We start from the raw sequence: 1,207 nt of genomic DNA, 5'->3' as shown, positions 1-1,207 counted from the left end.
CAAGCCCTGATCCCTAACCTTAAAACCCAAACATTCAAACCCTAAAAATCCAACGTAAAACATTCAAAGCCTAACCTTCAACCCCCAAACTTTGAACCAAAACATTCAAACCCTAATCGTCAAACCCAAACGATCAAACTATAACCTTATAAAATAAAAACATTCAAACCGTAAAAACCTAATGTAAACATTCAAATCCTAAACCATAAAACCCTAATTTTCAAACCCTAATTTTCACACCCTAACCTTCAAATGAAATTCATTCAAAACCAAACATTCAAAGCCTAAACTTCGAACCCAAATGATCAAACCATAACCTTAAAACAAAAACATCCAAACTCAAACATTCAAACACTAAAAATGTAACATAAAAATTCAAACCCTAATGTTCAAACCCTTATCTTCAAAAACAAAACATTCAAACCCTAACCTTCAAATGCAAATACGCAAACCCTAATAATCCAATATAAACATTCAAACCCTTAACTTAAACCCAAACGATCAAACCAAAAAAAAAACATTCAAACCCTAACAATCGAACATTCAAATCCTATAACCTTCAAACCCAACTTCACCAAACCCCACACTCCGCTCCCTCATCCTTAAACCTCTGGTCCCAAACGTCCAACCCCCTATAACTTAAAACCTAAAACCTAATCCGAATCCTCGGGCTCCCTCCCAGGAGCCTTTGCGGCCCCTTGCAGCCTGGAGCGCCTGGTCTAGGAGCTGATGATCTGGCCTGACCAGGTCTCGTGCTTGGTGCCTGGGTTCAGGTGGGTGATCACCACCTCCACCGCCTGGATCTTCTGGTTCTTGGGAGGGATGGGACACACCTTGTACGTCACCTCGTCTCCTTCCATAGGCACGTACTCTCCATCGATGCTGTCAAGGAATATCATGTCATTCATTAGCTATCTTGGGACATTTGTTTACAAACTCTCTACGAACCAGTAATCCCTTAAAATCACCTTACATTTTCATTTATTTACATGACTACACCCCTTATTTCATGCAAAATCCCCTTAAAATTTATTAAGGGAGTTATTGATGGAGGAGATCCCATCGAAACTTCCCTTAATCTTGAACTTTTCCATTAATTTCCACTTAATAACCCTGCAAATCTGCACAAAATGCATGAGAAATCCCTTAATTACTAGTGCCTCTGTGAATCAACCCATAAACATACATACTTTTACCGGAGAGCCTT

The 1,207-nt window shown here is 39.4% G+C and overlaps 1 protein-coding gene across 1 annotated transcript in view; it reads right to left on the bottom strand.

The window, feature by feature from the left end:
• Positions 1-719: 719 nt before the first annotated feature.
• Positions 720-1,207, bottom strand: part of csdc2a (cold shock domain containing C2, RNA binding a) — a 3,085-nt gene continuing 2,597 nt past the window's right edge. Inside the window, exon 3 of the mRNA XM_071528233.1 lies at positions 720-882. Coding sequence (XP_071384334.1) covers positions 720-882 — 163 coding nt within the window. The remainder of the gene's footprint in view (positions 883-1,207) is intronic.

The sequence above is a fragment of the Centroberyx affinis genome, unplaced genomic scaffold, assembly GCF_046629955.1.
Source record: "Centroberyx affinis isolate AG114_WGS23_722 - 3 ecotype Tasmania unplaced genomic scaffold, CSIRO-AGI_Caff_v1 ptg001636l_1, whole genome shotgun sequence".
NCBI lineage: Eukaryota > Metazoa > Chordata > Actinopteri > Beryciformes > Berycidae > Centroberyx > Centroberyx affinis.
Note: the sequence above shows the minus strand (reverse complement) of the source record. Positions and strands in the feature narration are given on the sequence as shown.